Genomic DNA, 24,122 nt, shown 5'->3' on the forward strand with positions numbered 1-24,122 from the left:
CACGCCATAAAAGAGGACCAATAAATTCCATTTTTCAAAGCCTACAGACCATTCTGAGAAGACATCCCAATCTGTACTAATCTGTCTCAGTCTAGTCTAAAACTTTAGGATCCATTATTCATCCTTGCAATAAAAGACAAGTCAGTCATGTCAAGTTCACTGTAATTTGCAAGTTTTATTTTATTTTTTTATTTTTCATCAATGCTCATAATGACTGAACCCAGACAGACTATCATAATAATGTGTGCCCTGGATTCAGAACTCATCTCATAAACGTTTTTGTCATTGGACGGCCAATTTCTCCAGAGGCTGATCTGGAAAATTTAATACAGACTCGCATCAAGAACATCAGCTTGTTGTAGTCTTAGTAAATACTTAGATGTCAGATGATACTCCAGTGCCTGTAAGCAGCAATTCAATAGCTAAAGGAGGAAAGCATAGGGAGTCTCCACCACATTTAGAAGAGCACCATTAAGTTTCATGAAAAACCTGCCACAGATCCTGAACTACAGTAAAGGTTAGCTTCCAGATGGTTGCATCCATTATGGCTTTTCAACATCTTCACTGTACATCACAATTGTGAGCAGTAAAATAATGGCAGAAGCCATCTCTCACTATACACACAGCATTAGGACTATAACTGCTATATTTCCTATAGTTCGTGAGAACAGATTTAAAAAAAAAAAAACAAAAAAAAACACTTAATTAAAAAATGTAAATGTCCAGTATTAACATCTGTAGCTCTTGGAACACAGAAAAAACTCTTAGGGACAGAAAATAGTACATATTCATTGCAGCTGTGAGGTATGGTGCACACTGTGCTAGACAGACGATATTAGAGAGACCGTACAACTAAAAAGCTTGCATACCAATACAAGTTATTAAAGCTCTTACCAGATATGGTTGAAGCAAGGCCAGCATAGTACTCAAAGCACTCCCAAGCACTGTCTACATCTAGTCGAGCTTCAAAGATAGACTTTCCATTATTGATGGACTCCACAACTGCTATTTCCTCTCTCTGCTCCTAGAATTTAGGGACAGAAGTAGTTGCATTACATGCCATGTGATCAAAGAACGTCAGTACTGACTAAAAAGAGTATGAATTGGCAAGCTGACCACTGGCCTTCATCAACTGCAAGACAAAGAAAAAACGTTGGTTTGGTACAATGCCTGCAGTACTTTCAGCGATGCACCTATCTGCTGATCCATGTCCCAATCCTCCCTTCTACCCTCACCTGTAAAAGCAAGACCCCTAGATACTTAAAACACCTACAGTGAAGGAAGCTACCACCCCGCCCAGAAAGATGAATCAAACCTATTCCAGGAAAAATACAAGACTGCTGATCTGGGAGGTACTGATTCCTCATTTTTCAGCTGCTTCACAACTGTAAACTATTACAGTGTGAGTAGGAGATAATTTACTCGAAGGTAAGAGGACAGCACAGCCTGTAATTCACAGAGGTGCAGTGTTTGCATTCAATATAAATAAAACACAAAATTTGATGGGAGCCTTCTATTTAACTGTGTAGTGAGACTACAGTTTTGATTTTAATAGGGTCTGAATGCCACAGTCAGGCCCTCCCCATAACCTGTGCATAAGCAGACAAACTTAAATGCTAGCAAAATGCTTAACTACCAGAAGGCATTAATGCACAATGCTTGGCAGGTAGGCTTATTATCAAGGCAACAACTGACTGAACCTTCTATATGCTATTATTAAAGGGTTTTAAACAGCCTTTCTGAAGCTCAGATGTTATAAACTTAAATTCAGATACAATGCAAATGTCAGAGGACACAGAAAAGGTACTCGAAAAGAAATGCATGCAACTTCATAATACACAAAGACATATGTCACGGTACTACAGAGATAAGGGGAGACATCCCATAAAGCTATATATATTATGAAAATATTCACAAGAAAAATAAAAAAATCTATGTCTCCAAACAACATACTTGGTGGTTTACTGTCTAAATCAATAAAAAACTAATAAATGTCAGTCATGTTACATAAAATGTCAGCATGTAGACACGTCTGACCAACTGTAACAGATTGCAAATGTATCACTTCATAAATGATGCATGTCACATCAGACAAAAACAATTTTACATGCATCATCCTGACCAATATTGTATGTAAAATCAAGACAGCTGTGGTGGAGCTTATGCAAATATAAGAAAATGGACCCACTTTTGCAGGTACAGAACAGTATGGGCTTGTTATGAGGAGTTCCTGCCTTTTTAATTAAATAGTATACTTTGAAAAGGTAACAGCAGCACATGAAGGTCCGACAAGGAATGCTACTTATCTTGACCTTGCTAAAGCATTGCTTACTATTCCACATAAGGGACTGACTAAAAACATTAAATAATCATTATGCAATATGAAATTCAATGGGAAAATGGATAAGAAACAGCATACAAGTGACGGTGGAGTGGCTATAAATAGAAGTTATGTCCTTACCATAACGTTCCATGTGGAGTGTTCATCTCGCCTTTGTTCTTACACCTGGGTTCGGAGCCGATCCTCGGCTCCGTGTCGGCCGCTTGCAAGCTCTGCATCGAGAAGAAGCTCGAGACAACTTAATACCCACAATCCCCCTCTGCCTTTACCTCAGATCTAGTTTGCAAGCAAACCAGCAGTCAGAGAGAGAACACACTCATGCCAAAAATTACATAAAGCAAGAAATCATCTATATATATATATATATATATATATATATATATATATATATATATATATATATATATATATATATATATATATATATACACACACATGTACATCATACATATACAACCACTGCAAATGCAGAAGCAGAATACTCCAGACCAGGCACCAAATTGAACGTTCTTCCTGAGGGTGGGAATGTAAGAACAAAGGCGAGATGAACACTCCACATGGAACGTTATGGTAAGGACATAACTTCTATATGTGATAGTGTTCAATCTCGCCGTTTGTTCTTACACCTGGGTAGCGTCCCTAGCTCCATGTTCCTGAGGAACTCACGGGAGAACGTTCTTGAGCACAGTGGAACCAAAGGTTGCCCTGTCCCTAGAAACCCTGTCCATTTTGTAATGAGAGATGAATGTATGTGGTTTAGCCCAAGTAGCAGCTGCACAAATCGTGTCTAATGGTAGGCGAGCTGCATGAGCCAGGGATGTAGACACTGATCTTGTAGAATGTCCTTTAGGTTTGACAGATAAAGTTTGATTTGAAGAATCATAAACGTAGATAATACAATCAGTTAGCCATTTGGAAAGAGTTCGTTTAGTAACCGCTACACCTTTCCTGCTGTCAGCAAAGGCTACAAAAAGTTGATCAGATTTCCTGTGATCCTTTGTTCTATCCAAATAAAACCTGAGTTGTCTATGGACATCCAATTTGTGTAACATATACTCTAACTTATTAGAGTGATTCTTGAAAAAGGTAGGTAATTCAATGGACTGATTAATGTTATTGATAGAGCAAACTTTGGGGAGAAAGGATGGATTAGTGCGAAGAGATGCTCTGTCAGAGTGAAAGATCAAATAAGGGTGTTTAATAGAAAGAGCCTGAAGCTCAGACACTCGCCTAGCCTAGCGGATGTAATGGCTACCAAGAAGAGAGTCTTCCACGATAAAAACTTCAATGGACAAGAGGAGGCTGGTTCAAAAGGGGGCAACATCAATTTGGATAATAACAGGTTCAGATTCCAAGGTGATGTAGGAGTTCTAACTGGTGGTCTAATATGGAAAGATCCTTTTAAAAAGGCCTTACAAAAGTCTGTGAGCCATAATAGGTGCCCCACATTCTTCCACATGAAAGTTGGAAATGGCAGCCAATTGCACTCTTAAAGTGGCAGGAGAAGCTCCTTTATGGAACAATTCTGTTAAAAACTCCAAGATCTTGTTTAATGGAGCCATGACAGGGTCCAAATGATGCGAGTTTGCCCAGAAGACAAAACGCTTCCATTTACTAGTGTAGGTCTTTGTAGTAGAAGCTTTATGAGAAGCCACTAGTATATTCTGAACTGCCAATGTAAGAGAATCAGACCTGGCTAAAAAGGGAAGCGGAGCAGCCAAGCTGCTAGATGGAGTGATTCGAGTGAGGGGTGAGGAACCCCTGACGAGTGAGTCAGTAGATCTGGCTCTGGGTCCAGGATCCAAGGTCCCCGAATGCGGTGTTGCAAAAGAAAGGGGAACCAAATTTGACGAGGCCAGAATGGGGCAATGAGGATTATAGTCCTTTGCAGGTTGTTGGCTTTCTGCAGAAACTTTGCAATCAGGGGAAAGGGAGGAAAAGCGTACAGGAGACCCGGGGGCCAATCGTGCACCAGCGTCCCTGGGGACTTCCCTGGAGGGTAATAGGGCAAAGTAGCTCTTGCATTTGGCGTTCATTGGAGATGCAAAAGATCGAGGAAGGCTGGCCCCACTTGCGAAAAATCTTCTTCGCAACTGACTGTTTGAGGACCACTCGTGAGGCAACAGGATTGCTCTGCTCAGCCTGTCGGCTATGACGTTGGATGACCCGGGATGTGCGTTGCGATCAGAAAGCGACCCGTGGACTCCGCCCATTGCCAAATTCTCATGGCCTCTCTGCATAGCTGATAAGACCTGGTTCCCCCTTGCTTGTTTATGTACCAGACTACAGACATGTTTGTCTGTCTGAACTGCAATAGTCCCTAGAGGAAGAAGGGGAGCAAAGTGTTGCAACGCTAGAAACACTGCCCTCAACTCTAGAACATTGATGTGCAGATTGTACTCTAAATTGGTCCATTCGCCTTGGACTGTCTGTCCCTGAAAGATGCCCCCCCACCCTATCAGGGAAGCGTCCGTGGTCACCGTAGCTGTCGGCGTGGGTAGCACAAATGGTCTTCCGCTGGAAAGGTTGCAAGTCTGAAGCCACCAGGCTAGATGTGATTTGCATGTGTTTGTAATCAGAATTTCGTGTGTCAGAAGTAGCTGTTGGAACGACCATTGTGCAAACAGAAGCCATTGTAGAACTCTCATTTGCAGTCTTCCCAATGGTATCGCAATGAGAGAAGCTGCCATGAGACCCAAAACTTTCAGAACCAGTTTTGCTGGGGATTTCTTGGATGACAGAAGGAGAGATATTTGACTTTGTAGTGAGGCTATCCTTTCTGGAGGGAGCCTTTGAATTAAATGATGCGTATCTAATTCCGCTCCTATGAATAAGATATGCTGTGATGGCTGTAGTAAAGATTTTTCGAAATTTACGGAAATTCCGAGGTGAACACAAAGTTGTAGAGTGTAATCCCTGGCCTGTATCAGTTGACGCCGGGTGGTGGCAGAAAGGAGCCAGTCGTCCAGATATGGAAACACCTGGAATCCTAGGCGTCTCAGATGAGACGCTACCACTGCCATACATTTGGTGAAGATCCTGGGGGCTGAGGTCAGACCAAAGGGCAGGGCTCGAAACTGATAGTGACTGGCTCCCAGCCGGAAGCGCAAATGATCTCTGGACGCCCTGGCCATTTTGATGTGGTAGTAAGCGTCCTTCAGATCTATTGAGCACATCCAGTCGTCCTTCTGTAAGAATGGAAGGATTGATTGAAGCGTGATCATTCGGAACTTTTCTTTCTTGACGAAGGTGTTGAGGTTGCTTAGGTCCAGAATCGGCCTCCAGTCCCCTGTCTTCTTTGGAACTAAAAAGAACCTTGAGTAAGTTCCGAATCCTATTTGGTCCGCTGGGACTGGTTGGATGACTCTTTTTTTCTAGCAGCTTTGAAATTTCTATAGCTGCTGGGTCTCGCAGATGGGGCGGCACATCTGGGAGTTTTTTCTTTGGAATGGGAGTGGATAGAAAGGGTATTCTGTAACCTCTGGTAACCACGCTTTTTACCCAGTTGTCTGTAGTAAGATTTTGCCAGGCCTGAGGGTATAAAGCTAGCGACCCCGACTGCCTCCAGAGCAGGACAGACGGGCTTTCTTACAGGAGTGCTGGAAAGGTTTGCCAGGGGTGTATCCCTGTCACCTTGGTTTTGGACCCCTCTGCCGCCAGGGCGGCGTCTTCCACCTCTGCCCCTCCTCTGCCTCTAGAGGGGGCATCACCCTGCGTGCCTGGGAAAGATCCTTGGGGTTTTCGAAACCACATTTTTCCACCGCGTTGCCCTTTGGGGTACGGTCTGGATGGGGTGGAAAAACGGACTCCGACAGCAGACAGAGTCTTTCCCTCCTGTTCACACCAGGTAAGGGTCTCCTTTACTTTGGGGCCAAAGAGAGTGGCCCCATCAAATGGGGCGTTAGTAAAGGAAGACTTGAAGGCTTCCGCAAATGAACATAAGCGCATCCAGGATTGTCTACGAAGAGCAATCGCTGAAGCTGCTGCCCTACTCGATCCTTCAGCTGCGTATGAGATCAGCCTCATGGATGAGTTAACAATGGATGTAAGGGTATTGAGATGTGCTGTAACTTTCTCTGAAACAGCAGCATCTGTAGTACCCTGGAGGGTATCTCCCAACTCTTTGATTAGATCCCTCTGTAGACGTGTAAAGTGGGTCAAATAGTTCAGGGATCGCATAGAAAATGCCTCTGAACTAAAAATGCGCTTCCCGTACCTGTCCATAGTCCTAGAATCTTTGTTAGGCGGATGGACAGATGAGGAAGATTCCGACATCTCCTTTTCGTGGCGCTGCCACCACCATAGCGTCCACTGGAACTCCCTTTGTGAGGTAAGCCTTGTTTTGGGGTGCAGTAATATATTTATTAGGCTTTCTAGGGACTGGTTCCACCGTGTCAGGTGTCTCCCACGCCCTTCGAGCAATCAGCTCCATTAACTCATCGAAGGGCGGAGTGACCCAGGAGGAGGAAGGGCGAGCACCAAATGCCTTCAGCAAGACTGACTCATCCTCAGAAGGGGGACGGGACTGCCAATCACCTCTCTGTTTTAGGATCTCCAAGATGTCAGCGAAAGAGACATCCTCTGAAGGTGACTTTGGGGACCCTTCTGACTCATCCAAGTCAGTGTCCGATGTCAATGATTCTTGTGGAGAATCTAAGTGTCTCCTCTTACACAATCTTTTCCTAGGGACTTCTTCGGGGGGAGCATCCGAAGAAGCCTCCGAGGAAGAGGGGGCACCCTCCAGGGGTGGCTGAGACACAGGTGCTGAACGCTTGGATGTGGCCGTTGGTGCAGAGGAGGATAACGGTCCTTTATGGGGAGGAGAGGCTGCTTCTACTGATGTGGTTGTCTGGGTAGACAACACCTTCCTCATGAGATCGAAGGCCCCTGGGTCCCGAGTCGAGGTATCTCCCGGTTCCGAAGAAATGGGGAGAATGCCCGAGACAGGCACCGAAGGCATCGACCCCGAGGACGGAACCGAGTCGATCCGAGCCGAGGCCCCGAGAGGGAGAGTCAGAACCGAAACATCGGTCAGACTCTCGGTCCCGGAACCAAGGATGGATCTTCGGCTCCGAGACTCCGGTACCGGATCGGACGGAGTCGAGGTGAACGGAGCCGACCGAGAAAAAGACGGTTCTGGCACCGAGGGCTCCACAATCAGTAGATCAGCCTCTTCCGGCTCCAAAGACTGGACAGGTCTCGGAGGAGGAACAGATGGAGATAATGGAAGGCCTTCAAGTCTCGACACCAACTGGGAGGAAACCGAGATGAGTTTGGATAAGGCCGGATTCTCCATTAATTTCTGCACCACACGGTCAACATCGGTGTCGGAGAGGGGCCTGGAAGAACGGGTCGAAGGAATCGAAGACGGAGCCGACCTCAACAGTGTCGGGGGAGGGAGCTCCGTCACCGGTTCCAAGACTCGAGGCTCGGACACTGACAACAGTTGAACACTCAGCCCCGAGGTCTGTGGAACCGGTGATCGAACCTTAACCGAAGAGCTCGGAGCCGATGACTTGGGCTCCGACGTCTTCGATTCCTTCGAGGATTTGGATGCCTGGTCTGAAGCATCCAGAGCCTCTTGAAAAGAAGGTTTTAACAAACCCCTATCCATGAGTTTCCTGCGCCTATCTGTCATGACCCTCCCACTGAAAGAATGACAAATAGAGCAGTCTTCTTGCAGATGGAGAGGGCCAAGACAGTAGACGCAGGAACTATGATTGTCAGTAACTGACATTTTTTGCCCACATTGGCAACGCTTGAATCCAGATTTTGCCTTCTCAGACATCTTAAACTTAATGTGGAAAAAAGGTGAGAAGTCAAGTCCAGTTAGTAAGTCCAATCCGGTGAAATTGTCAAATCCAGTTAAAGAAAAAAAATGTCTATCCAGTAGTCACTTCAGAAGGGGGTGGTAGGCCCCGAGGAAAACTCTAATAAGTTTAAAATTAAACTTAACGGAACCGAGAATTCCTCAACCATACCACACACACACACTTAGTCACTAACAAACTTTATAGAATAAATTTATGCTGAAATAACAAGAAAAAAATCTTAATCTTAGCTTTAGTTGTTCGAGCTCGACCCAGTGATGCGAACGCAGCAGCGGCAAACTAGATCTGAGGTAAAGGCAGAGGGGGATTGTGGGTATTAGGTTGTCTCGAGCTTCTTCTCGATGCAGAGCTTGCAAGCGGCCGACACGGAGCCGAGGATCGGCTCCGAACCCAGGTGTAAGAACAAACGGCGAGATTGAACACTATCACATCTATCTTTATGTCAGCTGCCAGTAGAAGCTCACAAGGGGCTCTACTGGGGCCATTCCTAATAGACCATTGTTCTCGAATAAAATGGGGAAAATGGGTTAAGTATAATCATATATATCGATTGCAAGATATAGGTAAACAGATTAAGATTTTATGCAATTATGTAATGTTCACCTCTGTTTAAATATTTATATTTTGTCTACATCAGCAACAGCTATCCCATTCCACAAAGGGGTAGCCACCACTAATCCCGGGAACTATCCACCTATTAGCCTGACGAGCCTGGTCTGCAAGGCCATGGAATGCATCATCATGGAACTCAAACAAAGACAATGGTAACCTCCAAACTCTGGATCCCACCCAGTTCGGGTTTGTGAAAGGCAGATCATGCCTCCTGAACCTGATCGACTTTTGAGGCAGTCATCAAAGCCGTGGATGAGGGTAAGGTGGTTCACACAGCCTATCTTGACCTCGCCAAGGCTTTCAACACCATCCCTCATTCTGAAATTATAGCTAAACTCACTAAACTAGGTATAAATCCCCAAGTCACAAGATGGGTTGCCAACTGGCTCACTGACAGAACCCACACTGTAAAAGTTACAGACTCCAAATCTGACCTCAAAGCAGTGACAAGTGGAGTACCACAGGGTTCCGTCCTGGTACCTCTTCTGTTCGGTATCTACTTACCTGAATTACAGGCTAACACAGAAGGCCTCTGGCTAACGAAGTTCGGAGATGACTGCAAACTAGGAGCCATAGTAAAGTCCCCAAATGATGTGGACATCCTACAGAAGAGCCTCACTGTGACAGATGCCTGTTGTAAGAGCCCTGGCCTCAAGCTCAATGTCAAAAAGTGCAGTGTCATCCCCTTTGGTAAAAACTCTGTACCCATGAACTACCACGTAGGCAGCAATCTACTTAACACTGAAAGCGCGATAAGAGACCTTGGGACCCAGGTGGACAGTAGTCTCTCCTTTGATAGTCATCGCCACAGTAGTCAGGAAGTCCTTCTAGGTGGCACACCTCATTATAAAAGGGTTCTCATCCAGGAAAAAAAAAAAAAAAAAAAAAAAAAAGAGGTCATTGTTCCCCTCTACTAGTCACTCATTAGACCCATTATAGAGTAAAACGCCCCTTTAGGAATGTACCTCAAGACATCTGCAGCAGCTGGAAAGGCCACAGAAGTACCTCACAAAGAGGATTACTGGTCTCAAACAAATGCCCTACACTGACCGCCTCAAAAAACTCCAGCTTTACTCCGTAGCATATCGCCTACTCAGAGGTGATCTCTGCCTAACATATAAAGCTATGTCAAACCCAGAGCTGTTGGACATGCTACACCTAAAGAAATCCCAATCCCTCTGAGCTATACACTCTAGGGACCTAAACCTTGTCACCACAATAAACAGGACATGCTGGAGGGATAGATTCCTGTCCCAGAGACTTCCTATACTCTGAACAAGCTACCCATCTATGTCAAGCACAGTTCTTCATTTGCACTCTTCAAGAAAAATCTTGATGAGCGGATGGGAAAAGTACAGTTTGGTACCTACCATAAATGTAGATGTTCGAGTGTTCACCCTGCTGCAGTCATCACACTTGGGTTATCCTGCCATCAGGCGGTCCCGCAGTCCGCCTGAATTCCAAAGTCTTGGTACGGCATCGGTTGCTGTCACTTCTTACCTGACGTCAGTGCGCCAGGGGTATATAAGAGGCATCCGACGCCATTTTCTTCATTTTTCTTGCCCCAGATGTCAGGTGCCCCCAATAGGTAGGCAAAATATATATATATATATATATATATATATATATATATATAGCTAGATAAAAATAAAACAATACAATACCTTTAGGCACAAGCAACTACACCACATAGGTTGTATAGGATAGAGTGGTATAGATAAGTTCAGCTAGTTCAGAGGGGATGGAGGGAGGGTAACCTGGACTGCAGCAGGGTGAACACTCGAACATCTACATTTATGGTAGGTACAAAACTGTACTATTGTTCATCGTGTTACCCTGCTGCAGTCATCACACTTGGGTTGAATCCCAAAGCTAAGGATGGGAGGTGGAGTTAAACAGGGTTAGAAGAAGCTAGTAGGCCCTGCAAAACTGCAGTGGCAAAACCAGCTCTAGTCTTAGAATATAGAGGTAAGTTATAGTGTTTGGTGAAGGTGTGCACTGAACTCCAAGTTGCAGCTTCCAGAATATCCTTGGTTGGCACTACCCTGAGAAAGGCTGCTGATGTAGCTGTAGCCCTGGTGGAGTGGGACCTAATGTTAGCAGGTACTGGTTTCCCATGATGCGTGTAGCAGAAACGTCTGTTTTGAGATCGCTTTTCCTTGTGGTCCTGTAGCATAGGCTACAAAGAGCTGGTCAGTTTTTCTGAAAGCCTTAGTTTTATCCAAGTAGTAACGTAATTGCCTGTGAATGTCCAAAGAGTGCAGGAGTCTTTCTCCTTTGTTCTGGGGATTTGGGAAAAAGGTGGGCAAATGAATGGTTTGGTTTAGGGCCACACTGGATACCACCTTTGGCATAAAGGAAGGGTTAGTTCGTAGAGAGACTCTGTCTTGATGGAAAATGAGGAAAGGCTCCACTGCCATTAGTGCCTGTAGCTCCGAGACTCTTCTAGCTGAGGTTATTGCTAGTAGCAGGGCAGTTTTCCATGAAAGAAATTTTAAATCATCTGAAAAAGCTGGTTCAAACGGCGGCAGTGTAAGCTTTTCCAGAACAAAGTTGAGATCTCAAGTAGGTGTTGGTGCTCTCCTTGGCGGTCTTATATTCTTAGCCCCTCTGAGGTACTGTCTTAGGAGTGGGTGTGAGAATAAAGGAGGATCCGTGTTGTAATGAGCTGAAATTGCGGAGGCGTGGATCTTAATAGATGAAAAGGAAAGTCCTTTGTGCAACATCTCAGTTAAATATTGTAGAATCTGTGGAATGTTTGGATCAAGGGGATTTTGGCCTTTAGCCCGATTCCAGGCGCAAAATCTTTTCCATTTGTCTGAATAGGTTTTCCTGGTGCTGGGCCTCCTGGCCTCCAGAATGACATCCATAACAGCTTTGGATAGAGGTGTTGGCTGGTTGTTTAGGTAATTTGCCATGCAGCCAGGTTTAAAGTCTTGAGCTGGCTGTGTAGAATCTGATTGTCTCGCTGGGTGAACAGGTGAGGAATTTGTGGTAAAATCCATGGTGGGCCGTGGGCCATGTTCCTTAGAATTGGATACCAATGCTGGCGTGGCCAGTCTGGTGCAATGAGTATCATTTGTGGCCTCTCTAATCTGACTTTCAGCAGTACCTTTGCTAGAAGAGGCAGTGGAGGAAAGGTATACACTGTTAATGTTTTCCAACTGAATGAGAGGGAGTCCACTTTCCAAGCTTGTGGATGGAATGTCCTTGTGCAAAATTTTTGAAGTTGGTAGTTTTGGGGGCTTGCAAACAGATCTATGTCTGGGTGTCCCCATTTTTGAGCTATCATTGCAAATACTTGTGGATCTAGTTTCCACTCGTGTGGATCCATGATGTTTCTGCTTAGGTCGTCTGCCAATGTGATTTCTTTCCTGGTAGGAATTGTGCTTGTAATTGAACCTGGTAAGACAGTGCAGTGTTCCACAAGGTCATTGCTTGTCTGCAGAGAGGGTAGGAATGTGTGCCCCCTTGCTTGTTTATATACCACATTACTGTGGTATTGTCCGTCTTTATTATTAGTTGTCCTGGGTGTAAGAGGTCCTTGAAAGCTTTTAGGGCATTCTGTACTGCTAGCATTTCTTTTTTATTGATATGCAGGTGCCTCTGATCTGTAGTCCATTTGCCCTGAATGCACTGTCCTGCCATGTGTGCTCCCCAGGCATAGTCCGATGCATCTGTTGTCATAGTTTGCCTGGCTGTGGGTAAGGTGAAAGGCTGACCCTTGTTGAGGTGACATGCCTGTGCCCACCATAGAAACTCCTGTTGAAGGCAGGGAATGAGTGGTATCATTGTTTCCAAGCTGTGGCTGTGCTGAGTCCATACGCTTTTCAGGTACCATTGTAATTTCTTCATATGCAGTTTTGCAAATGGTATTAGTAGTACGCAAGATGCCATGAATCCCAAGGCCTACAGAATTTTTCTTGCAGGGAGTTGGGTCTTTGTTGCCATTATTTTGAAATATTGAGTCAGCTGTTGTTGCTTGTCTGGCGTGAGATAAGCCATCTGGGCCGTTGTATTCAAGCTGGCACCCAGGAATATTATGTTTTGTGAGGGCACTAGTTTTGATTTCTTTTCGTTTACTGTGTACCCTAGGCAACTTAGAAGGTGTTTGACAAATGCTAGATGCTTTAAAAGAATGTCCTTGCTTTCTGCTTGAATAAGGCAGTTGTCCAGGTATGGGTATATTTGAATTCCTCTTTGTCTGCAATATGCAATTACTGGTGCCAGGCATTTTGTGAAGACCCTGGGCGCAGTAGATAAGCCAAAGGGCAGTACAGAGAATTGATAATGCGTTGAACCTGCAATGAAGCGGAGGTATCTTCTGCAATTTTGTCTGATAGGGACATGCAGGTATGCCTCCTTGAGGTCCGTTACTAGCCAAGCATTCTTGCCCAGCATGGGAAGAAGCTGCTGTAGAGTTAGCATCTTGAATTTTGGTACTTGCAGATAGGTGTTCAGAACTGAAAGATCCAGAATGGGTCTCCATGCTTTGTCCTTTCTTGGGACTAGAAAGAGTCTTGAGTAAAATCCTTTGTCCTTGCTCCTGTGTAGGTACCTGTTGAATGGCTCTCATGTCCATGAGAGCTGTAATTTGTTTTTGTGCCTCTGCCCATTGATTTGGTGGCAAGTTTGGCATTCCTTTTATCCTTGGTAAGGTATGAAAGCGGAATCTGTATCCTTGAGAGACAATGTTTAGGACCCATTTGTCTTTTGTGATGATGTGCCAGTTGTCTGCAAAAAATGCTAATTTTCCTCCCAAGGGAGCTGCCAGGAGAGATTTGCTTGGTAGTTTGAGGATTGAGTCATTGTGTTTGTCTTCTGCTAGCTTGGGGCCTGTCTTCTCCTCCTTTCTGGGTAGCAGTACCCCATTGGCGAGGTTTGTAAGGGCCTTGTGACTGACCTCTGCCCCTTGGGCGTTTGTATTTGCCCCTCTGTGATCTGTCAGGACCATTTTTTTGTTGGCCAATTTCTGCTGAAACGAGGGGGTTGTACCTGCAAAAAACCTTGACCATCTGCATAGACTTTGCCTTATCCTCCATTTTCTTTAAAAACATCTGCTTTGACACCAAATACATCCTGCTGTAAAGGTGCATCCAATAATTTTGCTTTAACATGATCAGGAAGGGTTTGTTCTTTTAACCAAGCATGTCTACGTATGACAGAGCCAGTAACAGCTTCTCTACAGGAAGCTTCCAACGAATCAAATCCGCATTGTAAAGTATGTTTGCCCACCTGTTCAGCTGCATGCAACAGATCCTGCATTTCCTTGAATTCAGACTGTTCAGTATGTGTGCTCATTTTTTGTTTAATTGAGACATTAGGAATTGCTGATATTTCAGTATGTGAAACTGACAATTTAATGCTCTCATAGCCAGAGTTGCTGAGGTGTATATTTTCTTTCCCCATCTATCTAGGGCTCTGGAATCCCTTTCAGACGGCAGAGGATTTTTAGCCATAGAAGCTTTAGCTCCCTTAGGACCCTGGGAAATTGTTTCTGGGTCAGCCACAGGGCTTTTATACGGGAATTTGTGAGAGTCAGGTACTCTGTAGTATCTGTCTGGTTTGGCTGGAGCAGGAGGTAGAGAGTCTGGATTTAAACTAGACTCCAAGTAAACATCATCCACAATATCTAAAACTGGAGGGATAGCAAGAGGTCTGTGCTGGGGTAGTAAAAGGAACTCTCGGAGCCTTTTCTTAGAATCAGAGTAGTCCTGGCATTCCCAGGAAATGTTCCCTCATGGTATGTAAAGTTTCCCCAAAGGAGTAGTCTTCAGGGGGAGATGCTGAGGGAATAGAGTCTTCAGCATCAGAGTCTTCATAAGGTAGAAAAGTGTAATCCTGTTCCTCAGAAGAATCTGAGGAAATTGAAACCTGGTCAGAGGAAGCATAATCCTCCTCTTGTCTTGGTCTTTTATCAGGAGGGGGATGGGAACCCCTGGATTAGGGTAATCAAATCTTCAGCCATCTTAAGCATCTGTTTCTTAGGCATGGGGCCTTGAACTGTAGACTGATGTACAGTCTTCTTAGGTTTTAAAGGAGTTTTAAGCTTAGCATAAGATTTAATGGTGAGTGTAGTCTGTCTGAAGACACCTTCTTCAACCAAAGGTGTTTCCACTGCACCGGGGTCCACTTCTGCTCCGGTGTCGGAAGATGGCTGCGTCGGCCTAGTAGACTCCGCTTGAGAATCCACAGCTGTCTGGGGTTCCAGTTCTGCGGTCGTCAGGGGCTGCGTAGGCGCCTCACTGAAAACAGGAGAACCGGCGACAGGCCCAGCAGAGGCCTCTGAGTCTGGCTTGTTCCTAGGCTGTCTGTCCTTATCCTTGCGTTTTTTACGTATGCCGGTCGTCGGCTGCTCCGACGGCATGATATAATTAAATTTCCTAACAAAGTAATGTCGTGCGAAGTCAAAACGGCGTTTGATAGTTCGTTTATTAAACCTAGCACAAAACTGACAACCTGTGACGCCGTGGTCTGGGCCTAGGCAAGGAATACAATTGGAATGGAAGTCCTTATGAGGTATTTGCTTCCAACAAGAAATGCAATTGTTAACTTTTTCTGACATCGGACCGGACTGAGGCAAGAAAAGGTTCCCCAATGGGGTACTTAGCTTTATTGAAGACTTCGGACTGAATTTCGAATCGAAAATCTCAGGTGTCGGCCAACTGGCACTTGTGAACTGCTTCTGCTTCGGGCACCGCGTGGCAAGAAAGACTGAAGAAAATGGTGTCGGATGCCTCTTGTATACCCCTGGCGCACTGACGTCAGCGAGAAGCGACAGCAACTGACGCCGGACCAAGACTTTGAAATTCAGGCCGACTGCGGGACCGCCTGACGACAGGATAACCCAAGTGGGATGATTGCAGCAGGGTAACACGATGAATATTAGGAAATACACCCCGGGGATCACTTCTGGTCTCTGCTGGACAGTGGCACAGGAGAATAACTTTCTTGGGTGGCGTAAGCTATGGAACCTTGCTGGCTAGGCTTACGTAGGCCCTTGGGCTGATAGCCTAGTACCTACCTATGAACCTACATTGCTTTTTAAGAGTTGGGCACAATAAATACTACTACCCTTGAATGTAGCTGAATGCACTGTATATACATTTTCTTTTCACGTACCAGTGATTGTGAAAGAATGCAGTGCAAACTGATACAACACTCATGGTCGCATACAGTTTTCTAGGAACATGCAAAAGAGCAGTGGACATTTTATTTTGCCTGGCAAAAGACAGTAAAGTGTTTTTTTTTGAGGAGTTGCAAAGTAAGGAATGAATATGTTATGTTGTGTGCATCTAAGGGCCAAGATTGTTAGCAAAATTAACATTATCTTTGAAATTTATTGCATTTTCAATTAAAGCAAGACAGACATTGAGAATATTCAGTAGCAAGGTTTATATACCATTCATTTAATATATTCACTTTGCTGGAATTGCTGACTTGAGAAAGAGAATGCCTGTACTATGCAGATATGCAATATCCTGGCTAACAGTGATAGACTCGGTGATTAGCTACGGCTAAAGCAAACTTCAGACTGACAATATTTCTTTTCCACAGGCATATTCTACATATATTTATTAAACATACAAGCACATCAGAATGTATATAAACTTTGCAGAAAAGAGGTATTTCAATATATTTTGACAAAGTTATAATCTGAACAGGTATACACATTGCTAAAACATCAAAGACTTCCCAGTATGTTTGCTTTTACAGTAACAGTCAAGTGAATTACTACATTTTACTCCAATATGAAGATTCTCACTTTGATTCCTGACTAAAGAACAAATTATCACACGCACAGAATGAATACCTTGCACTGCATAATATTCAAGTGGGGAAATCTTAAAAATAGTGTCATTAAACACTGCCTAAATTAATCATACAGTTCTTCAAGGTATGATGCATAATGCTAAACGTCAGGCTTAAAGACACAGGAGCGCCACAGCCAGCAAAAAATATAACAAAAAATTTAAATCAACCATTCTGAAACAGGCTGAATATATAAATTTAAAGCATTCTGAAGCAGGATGACTATGTAAATAGGAAATCAACAAATGGGGTTCTGAAACAAGACAAATCAAAACAATTGTGTTAATTAAAAGTGGCTACACCAATCTCCGTGTTTTAGGAATCCCATACAAAGACTTTGGTAATACAATCTGTGGTTTGACTGAGTTTTATAAAGCTCATACAAGGAAATGGATCTTTTTGTTCTCATAAGGAGTTGCAGTTGTTGCACATATACTCAAATGAATGCATTCCAATACGTTGAAGATGACATTTTCAAAGATTCACAGGAAGTGTTAAGTCTAAAACAAGGCACTGTACCCAAACGGTGGGAGGGTGGCCTAATAGTCAAGGTGTTTGCCGTACAAACACAAGGTGCAGGGTTTGAGTCTCACAAGGGATAATTGGCTAGGCTTAAAATGGCTCACAAAGGCAGTTAGCTTAGTACTAATCTATGAACCTAAGCCTTATAATCAAGCACAGAGATACCAAGCCTTCCCTGGACTGTCCACAAAGAAGTGGTGGACAAGGGGAAAGTACAGCTGTGTAAAATCTTACCGTAACAGTAGATGTCCTTCTCTTCACTGGATAGGCCAACGTCCAAACAGTATAGCAAAGCCTTTAAATCTTATAGGTGCTGTACATCACACACGTGCTCCCTGCTTACGTCATAGGGCATAAAGGTGATGTACAGATACAAACACTTCAAAATGAATTTCTCCAGGAGGAACAGAATACCCTCAAGGACAAAATAGAACATGCGCATCCAGAAAGAAAAAGAACAGAAGGAAGCAACAGCCCCTTGGCCAGGAGGGCAGCAAAAGCAGGAGCAAGAGTTGGTAAGGAGGGGGAAAGACAGAGGGACTGAAAAGTGCAACAGTGAAGAGAAGGGCATCTACTTTTCTAGTAATATGTTAAACTGTACTATGTCCTTTCTACATCACCATCGCAGTATTTTCTACTGATGGGAGAGTACAATAGCTAAGGCGGCAGCTGGGAGGAGAAGACACAAAAGAGCCCTCTACAAACCCATGCAGAACAGCCCTGGCAAAACCTGCCCTGGCTATGGAAATAAGATCTAATTTTTAATGTTTAGTAAAAGTATGAACAGAAGACTAAGTAGCAGCCTCAAGGATGGAAATGGTGTCCAAACCCTTGAAAAAGGCACCAGCTGAAGCAGCCGCCCTAGTAGAATGTACCTTTACAGATGAAGACAGACATTTGTCATGAAAAGAACAAAAATAACTGGCCTTAGAAATCCAGGATGATATGGTTTGCTTGGAAACAGCCAAACACAGTCAGTCCTGGAATGAAAAGAAAAGTACACTTACCATAAATGTAGATGTTAGAGTGTACTCACTGCTGCAGTCATCACACTTGGGTTATCTGCCTGCAGGTAGCCCTCAGTCAGCACGAATACCAGAGTCTTGGGATTTCTGCGTTGGATGCTGTCGCATCTTCCAGGACGTCAGATAGTCATGGGTATAAAACATGCACCCGATGCCATTACATCAGTTTTTCTTGCCCCAGATGTCAGGAGCCCCCAAAATAGGAAGCTATTACATGGTGTGGAACACCTCCAGTAAAAAGTAAATACCCCTGCCATAAAAGATGGCCATAAAGAGGATAGGTAGAAAGGATAGAGAAAGCCAGGGGGCTGGAAGGAGGGAAACCAGGACTGCAACAGTGAATACACTCCAACATCTACATTTATGGTAAGTGTACACAACTGTACTATGTTCTTCGTGTTTCACTGTTGCAGTCATCACACTTGGGTTGATTCCCAAAGCTGAGGAAGGGTGGAGGCAGACAAGAAGTGTTAGAGCTGGCTAGCAGGCCTTGTAAGATTGTTGTAGCAAACCCAGCTCTGGATTTAGAAAAAATAGGTAAGTGGTAATGCTTGGTGAAGGCGTGTACAGAACTCTAGGTTGCAGCTTCCAGGATTTCCCTGAGAAATGCTGTAGAGGTTGAAGTAGCTCTAGTGGAATGAGTTCTGATCCCCTGAAAGGTAGGTTTTCCATGGTGTTTGTAGCAGAAATGGATGCAGTGTGCTATCCATTTGGAAATGGTTTGCTTCGAAATGGCCTTGCCCTCTGCCCCTGTAGCAAAGCTGACTAGCAGCTGGTCAGATTTTCTGAAAGGCTTAGTCCCGTCAGGGTAGAATCTGAGGTGTCTATGCACGTCCAAGGAGTGCAGAATTCTTTTCCCTTTATTCTGAGGTTTAGGGAAAAAGGTTAGCAAATGGATGGATTGGTTTAAAGCCACAATGGATACCACCTTGGGCATAAATGATGGGTTAGTCCTAAGGGAAACCCTGTCAGCATGAAAATAATGAAGGGATCCACCACCATTAGTGCCTGTAACTCAGACACACTTCTTGCTGAAGTAATAGCTAGAAGGAAGGCTGTTTTCCAAGAGAGGAATTTTAACTCTTCTGAAGCAGCAGGTTCAAAGGGGGAAGTGTGAGCTTCTCCAGTCCAATGTTAAAGTCCCAGGCAGCCTTAAATTGTTAGATCCTCTCAGGAACTGTTTGATGAGAGGGTGAGAAAAGAGAGCTGGCTCAGTATTATAATGAGATGACATGGCAGAGGCATGAATCTTAATGGATGAGAAGGATAGGCCTCTGTGGAGCAGCTCTGCTAGGTAATCAAGGATTTGAGGTAAGGTGGGCACAGTTGTGTCCTTTCCTTGAGACTGACTCCAAGAACAATATCTTTTCCACTTTTTAGCACAGGATTTCCTAGTACTGGGCCTTCTGGCCTCAAGGATGACGTCCAGCACTTGTTTGCTGATGGATGCTGGTGGTGTTTTAAGGGGATAAGTTGGCCTTCAAGGTTTAGGGTTTGCAGCTGCGGATGCAAAATCTGTCTCTCCTGCTGAGACAGCAGGGAAGGTGTCTGATGTAGGTGCCAGGGTGGCACTGCTGTCAGACTGCATAGGAGTGGGTACCAGTGCTGGCATGGCCAGTCTGGTGCAATAAGGATTGCCCTTGGCCTGTCCTGTTTGATCTTGAGTAGTACTTTTGAGAGTTGGGGCAGAGGAGGAAAGGCATAAATTGAGAGGTATTCCCATGTAAAGGATAGGGCATCCACCTTCCAGGCTCTGCTGTGAGGGTTCCTGGTGCAAAATTTGCTCAACTGGTGGTTTTGGGGGAGGTAAAAAGGTCCACCTCTAGGTTAGAAGTTAGAATGAGTTGGGTTCCAGCTTCCACTCATGAGGGTCCAGTAGATTTCTGCTTAAGTCATCTGCTTGTAGGTGCATTTGTTTGCTCAAGGCTGTGTTCCACAGGGCCATGGCTAACCTGCAGCGTGGGTAAGAATGAGTTTCCCCTGCTTGTTTACCACATAACTGTGGTGTTGTCTGTCTATCAGGAGCTGTCCTGGAAGGATAAGGTATGTGAGGGCTGTCAGAGCATTCTGTACAGCTAGCATCTCTTTTTGATTGATATGCAGGGGAATTTGTTCTGGGCTCCATTTGCCTGCCATGTGAGCCCCCCATGCATAGTCTGATGCGTCTGTCGTCAGGGTTTGGGCAGCAAGCGGTTGAGTGAAAGGAAGTCCCTTGTTGTGGTTGCATGCCTTTGCCCACCAAAGGAACTCTGCCCTTAGACAAGGTATGATAAGAATCACTGTTTACAGGTCCTGTGAATGTTGACACCAGAGAGTATTTACTTTGCAGATAGCTGGGTTTTGGTGGCCATTAGTTTGAAATAGTTTGTCAAATGGACCTGCTTTTATAGAGTGAGGAATGCCATCTGGGAAGTTGTGCTCACGCTTGCTCCCAGGAATACAATTTGTTGGCTGGGCACCAATTGTGATTTCTTTTCATTGATGGTGCATCTCAGTGAAGTTAGAAGTCTTTTTACAAATGCCAGGTGCTGAAGTAGCAATTCCCGACTGTCCGCCTGAATCAGGCAATCGTCCAAATATGGGTAAATGTGAGTATTTCACTGCCTGCAGTATGCAATGGCTGGAGCCAGGCACTTTGTGAATACACTAGGTGCAGTAGATAAGCCAAAGGGAAGTGCAAAGAACCGATGGTGCATAGAGCCTGCCCTGAAACGTAGCTATTTCCTGCAAGACTCGCTTATGGGGATGTGCAGATATGTCTAGGGTGACTAACCAGGCATCCTTGGCTAGCATAGGAAGAAGCTGTTGCAGTATAAGCATTTTGAATTTTGGGACCACCAGAAAGGTGTTGAGAATTGATAGATCCAGGATAGGGCACCAAGAGCTCTCTTTTCTGTGCACCAAGGACAGTCTGGAGTAGAAACCCTGTCTCCTTTGTTCTACTGGAATAGGTTAAATAGCCCTGGCATGGGGAAGGGAAAGTACTTGCTTTTGAGCCTCTGCCCACTGGTTTGGAGGAAGGTCTGGCAACCCGCTTGGGGTTGGCAGTGAGTGGAAGTAGAATCTGTATCCCTGGGATACAATGTTTAGAACCCAACAGTCCTGAGTAATGGACATCCAGTTTTTTGCATGAAGGGCGAGTTTTCCTCCTAGGGATGCAAGTACTTGGGCATGGCCTGAAAGAATAATTGGAAAGTCATTGTGAACTTTTTTCCATAAGGGAGTGGGCTTACCACTCCCTGTTTTTGAGGTGGAAACACTCCATTGTTTAGATCTCTGCATACCCTGAGACTGTAGTCTTGGTGGTCTGTTCCCCCTGGGTTTGGACTAAGAAGGCCTGGGAGGGACTGGAAAGGACCAGTTTTTTTGAAGCTCAATGCCTACCAAATCTAGGTGGCTGCACCTGTAAGAAATCTTTGACAGTTTGCACAGATTTAGCTTTTTCTTCCATCTTTTTAAGAACAACTTCTGCTTTTGTGCCAAACAAACAATCCTGATTTAATGAAGCATCTAGTAATTTTGCTTTGACATGGTCTGGCAAGACTTGTTCTTTCAACCAAGTATGCCTTCTCAGTACAGACCCAGTGACAGCAGCCTTGTAAGATGCTTGTAAGGCATCAAACCCACACTGCAAACAATGTTTACTAACTTGGTTTGCAGAATGCATTAACTCTTGTAAATCTTTATTTTCTGGGCAATCTGGAAGTAACACCATTTTTTGTTTAATTAGTTCCATAAAATGTTGCTGGTACTTCAACATGTGAAACTGGCAATTCAAAGCCCCAATGGCAAGAGTTGCAGAGGTATATACCTTCTTATCCCATCTGTCTAAAGCTCTAGAATCCATGTCTGAAGGGGTAGGGTTTTTGGCTGTAGTAGCCTTAATGCCTTTAGGTCCCCGGGAAATGGTCTCTGGATCCGCAGTAGGATTCTTAAAGAGAAATTTGTGAGAGTCAGGTACTCTGTAGTACTTGTCAGGTTTTCTAGGAGCTGGTGGTAAAGTGTCAGGAGTAAGACTGGATTCCATGAAGACATCATCTACAATATCCAGGATAGGGAGTATAGCTAGAGGCCTGTGCTGAGGCAAATCTAAAAATTCACCGAGTCTCTTTTTGGACTGAGGATAGTCCTGGCATTCACAGTGGAAATGCTCTCTTAAGGTAAGATTTCACCAAAAGAAAAATCCTCTGGAGGGGAGGCAGAGGGAATGGATTCCTCTGCATCTGAATCCTCATAGGTAGATAATGGTATTTCCTGGTAATCAGAAGGGTCAGAGTCATCGAACTCTTGGTCCGTAGAATCAGAAGGAAATTCAATTCTTTGTCTTTTAGCAGGGGAAGGCTGGCTTCCCCTAATTAGAGTAATAAGATCTTCAACCATTCTAAGCATTTGTTTTTGTGGCATGGGAGCTTGAGCATTCGCTTTGGATGTCAGTTTTCTAGGTGTAGTGCGAACTCTGGGCCTGAGAAACTCAGTAGTTTCAGTTAAAAATGAAGTTGATGGTTTAATCCGAATATCGGTAGGTCGGAACACACCCTCAGAAGCCGGTGCCTGCACAGTGGCTTCGGACCTATCCAAGGTAGAGACATCCGCAGGTTCCATAGTCAAAGAAGCATCTTGCAGCATACCGGACAGCATATGGGTCTCAGCAGAGGCCTGCGAATCTGTAGAAGTGGGCATCAGGGGCTGCAAAGGTGCTTCACTGAGTACCAGCGGACTGGCGACTAGCTTAACGGCAGCGTCGTTGGCAGTTTTTGACCTATGCGGTCTGTCTTTGCGCTTTTTTGGAAGATCGGTAGTCAGATGGCTTACCAAAGCCATTTCGGAATACGAAGGAGAGTGAATGAATTTAGCTAAAAAAATAGCCCAACGATGAATGTTTTGGGCGTTAAACAAGGCACAAAACTGACACTGAGGTACGTCGTGGTCTGGGCCTAAACAGGTGACACAGTAAGAATGAAAATCTCTGAGCTATTTGCTTTCCACAGGCAAGACAATTGTTAACTTTTTCTGACATCGGTTAGAGCAAGAAAAAAGAATCCCCAACGGGGTACTTAGCTTTAGAAGACTTCAGGTTTGAAACTCGAAAAACAAAAATTTCAGGTTACAGCTGACCGGCAATTGCGGCCTGCTTCTGCTTCGGGCTCCTTTTCGGCAAGAAAGACTGATGTAATGACATCGGCTGCATGTTTTATACCCCTGATGTCATGGAAGAGGCGACAGTATCCGATGCAGAAATCCCAAGACTCTGGTATTCGGGCCGACTGAGGGCTACCTGCAGGCAGATAACCCAAATATGATGACTGCAACAGTGAAACATGAAGAACATCAAAAAGTTACTGGAGTGGAATGCAGATCCAAGGTGTGAAGAACTATCTCACCAGTAGACTGTGCAGAAGGAAGGTGAAAACTGAGGTCCCAAGAGGGCAAAACAGGCTTTCCGGGAGACTTGATATAAAGAATGCCTTTAAGAAATTGCTGGCCCTCAAACCGAAAGGCCAAAGGAGGATTCAAGGGCAGACAAGCAGAGACAGATGGATAGGTGAGCTTTAATTGAAGAATATGCCGACTCAGCATGGAGCAGAGCACGCAAATAAGTAAGGAAGAATAGTTGTGCAAAACCTTACCATAAAGATTGATGTCCTTCTCTTCTCTGTTACAGCATTCTTAACATGAGGGAGCTCTCCGCTGCAGGTGACCCAACGTAGGCCAGTATGCAAAAGTCTTTCACTACTGTAGGATGCGTAGTACGTCACATGTAGGCTGCTGTCGTACTCTGGCCATAAAAGTGATGCACACACACAACTACCTCAGAAACTGAATGCCCCAGGAAGAAGGCAGCCCAAGGAAGGTAGGATATGACCATCTAATGAAAGGAACCAAACCATCAGGGGGGAAAGAGGGAGGGATTTGAATACTGCAACAGAGAAGAGAAGGACATCTATCTTTATGTGAAGATTTTACACAACTATTCTATGT

At 44.6% G+C, this 24,122-nt stretch overlaps 1 protein-coding gene across 1 annotated transcript in view; it reads right to left on the reverse strand.

The window, feature by feature from the left end:
• Nucleotides 1–24,122, reverse strand: part of LOC122813214 (4-trimethylaminobutyraldehyde dehydrogenase-like) — a 958,904-nt gene that overhangs the window by 755,118 nt on the left and 179,664 nt on the right. Inside the window, exon 3 of the mRNA XM_044085400.1 lies at nucleotides 895–1,024. Coding sequence (XP_043941335.1) covers nucleotides 895–1,024 — 130 coding nt within the window. The remainder of the gene's footprint in view (nucleotides 1–894; nucleotides 1,025–24,122) is intronic.

This window comes from Protopterus annectens, chromosome 10.part0, assembly GCF_019279795.1.
Source record: "Protopterus annectens isolate FY-2018-M chromosome 10.part0, PAN1.0, whole genome shotgun sequence".
NCBI classification, from domain to species: Eukaryota; Metazoa; Chordata; order Ceratodontiformes; family Protopteridae; genus Protopterus; species Protopterus annectens.